This window comes from Palaemon carinicauda, chromosome 8 (assembly GCF_036898095.1).
Source record: "Palaemon carinicauda isolate YSFRI2023 chromosome 8, ASM3689809v2, whole genome shotgun sequence".
NCBI classification, from domain to species: Eukaryota; Metazoa; Arthropoda; class Malacostraca; order Decapoda; family Palaemonidae; genus Palaemon; species Palaemon carinicauda.
This window is the reverse complement of record NC_090732.1, coordinates 152,229,900-152,232,399: the sequence shown is the minus strand read 5'-3', so window position 1 is coordinate 152,232,399 and position 2,500 is coordinate 152,229,900. Positions and strand designations below refer to the sequence as shown.

Here is a 2,500-nt window from a genome sequence, read left to right as displayed (position 1 = left end):
TGTATAAGAATTTCTCTTTTTTTTTTTTTTTTATAAGGATATACAGTTTTCCAACTAGCCATTGCATAATGCATGGGCGCTACCTGGTTGTTGTTATTATTATTATTATTATTATTATTATTATTATTATCATTATTATTATTATTATTATTGTCATGGAATAATTCTTAAGGATTCTGGATATGTACCACAATGACTCTGTTTACAACATGAAGAGTAACCTATCATTATTTACTTCCAGGGGATATATGGAGTTTACTAGTACAACTTGATATTATTTATTGCCAGATGATATTTATTAATAATGAATTGAAATCATAACAATTACTTACCCTTGCGTTTGCGTCATAATTGACCATGTGTTCGGCGTGGTACCAAAACACGTATGTCGGAGGCTCCGTGAAGTGTTTGAGTGTACATCTCAGGTGGACGGAGCTTCCGGTCTGCACGTATCTTTCTGGTCCTCCCTCGATTTCGGCTATGGCCTCTGTTGAAGGAAGGGGATCAATTTAGATCTAAGCTGTATTTACTTTTGAAAATATGTCGGTGTAAATTGAGATTTAGATTTTCAAATATGACCTTTAAAAATACAGGTCAAGGACAATTATCTCATAATCTCAACTTTCTCCGTGAAACTTTTCTGTACTTGATAGTACTGAAAGATACTAAATAGAAATGAGCACGAATAGGGACCCCCTTCCCCGGCCCCCCAAAGAAAATTGACAGGAATTGTTATTCAATTAGTCTCTTTTACTCGCTCCAATTCATACACACAATGAAAAATTAAATAAACTAATGGATGTCAAAATATATCAGTTTATTCGAATTAATACCATTGGATGCAGTAATTCAATCATTGAATACTTTATACTGGCTTCATCAGAGCAGATAAACGAGAAGAACACGGGCTTGAAACACGATTGGTCAAATGTTATATTCATCTGGTCATAGGTAAAACTAAAGTTAATCAATGAACTATGGATATTTTGTTTATCTCATAGACGTAAACAAAAGTTGAGAGCTCACTATTCTAAATTCACCGGGTGTGTTTACGTCCAAACAAAACAACTCCGCCTATTTTCATTGATTGCAAATACTTTTTCATTTGTTCCGAGCCAGCAAATTCGAACTCACGAGCCGTATGTGGGATATTTTGCGTTCTAATGTTCTCGGAGAAATATGTTTTGACAAACTAGTTTGAATTTGTTTGCCTAATAACAGGAAGTACGGGACATTCACTTCAATAGGAACATTTATAATTCAATATTTTAGAATTACCTCAATGAGATTTCATAATTACAGTATTTCGGTTTCAATCTCGTACACATGAGGTTTTTGGTCTGGCAAAAGGACTATTACTGAATTAATATAATTAATAATAATAAAACATGCAAATTACCAGGGCCGTGGGATATTAATGTCAGTGAGTCGTCGTAACAAAATACTGTTAAAAACAGGTAATTTATGATGACTACTCCAAAATCATATCATTGATTTCCAGTCTTGGGTAGCGCCATAGCTCAATGTCTAAGTTTAGAGTTCTGTTCCTTGAGGCGCACTATTCTGTTCGTTTCCTTATTTTCTTTCCTCTCTGGGCTATTTTCTCTGTTGAAGCTTTTGGGCTGATAGCATCCTGCTTTTCCAACTAAAGTGGTAGCTTAGCAAGTAATAATGATGATACAAGAACCTGGGCAAGAATATCCCTCTCTTTAATTCTATCAACGCTATACCTTTCAAGTTTGACCGAAGAAAACTGAATGGTATCCGAAAGTCATAATGGTTAGACTGATATGGTCATAAAAACTAACCAATGACATTGAGGGTTGTGAAAACACCGATGGGAGGGTGGGCTGAGAGCTGGCATTCGTAGACACCGGCGTCTCGAGGCTGGGCGTATCTCACGTGCAGAGTCCAATCCTGTGAAAAAAGACCAATTAATTAGATTTAATCTTTTTCTTTAAAGAGAAATTTTATATATTGAGGCTAGAAAAAAAAATTCTTACTTTGTGAACTGTGAATTTTCTTTGGTTAAATAAAAGCACAGCAAACATAATATTTTGTATGATGTGCACTTTGCTAGAACAAACAGATTAGGATTTCCAAAAGAGATCTTTCTAATTTCTGTTGGTACGTTTGGGGCGCTTGTCAAAGAGAGAGAGAGAGAGAGAGAGAGAGAGAGAGAGAGAGAGAGAGAGAGAGAGAGAGAGAGAGAGAGAGAGAGAGAGAATGTTTCCTTTCAGGCATTACTGTAACACCCATCATGCCATAATTCGATCGAATTGTTAGGAAATAAGGTACAGTTGGAGACAGGAATTCCGGGTACAACCTCGCTCCGAAGAATTGCACCCTGTCACACCTGTGCTAAGAGATCAATTTCCTATGTGTAGCCCCGCCGACAACTGAAGACTATCCGTAAACTTTATCTATTTGCTTACTCGCCAAGCAGTAAGGATGTGACAGGATGCAGTTCCTCAGAACGGTGTGTGCCAGGAATTTCTGT

The 2,500-nt window shown here is 36.6% G+C and overlaps 1 protein-coding gene across 1 annotated transcript in view; it reads right to left on the bottom strand.

Annotated features, from left to right (window-relative positions):
* LOC137646020 (zwei Ig domain protein zig-8-like) overlaps window positions 1-2,500 on the bottom strand; it is a 131,531-nt gene that overhangs the window by 14,509 nt on the left and 114,522 nt on the right. Inside the window, exons 5-6 of the mRNA XM_068379150.1 lie at window positions 1,809-1,917; window positions 333-487 (exon numbers count right to left, since the gene is read on the bottom strand). Of these exons, the coding sequence (XP_068235251.1) occupies window positions 333-487; window positions 1,809-1,917 (264 nt within the window). The remainder of the gene's footprint in view (window positions 1-332; window positions 488-1,808; window positions 1,918-2,500) is intronic.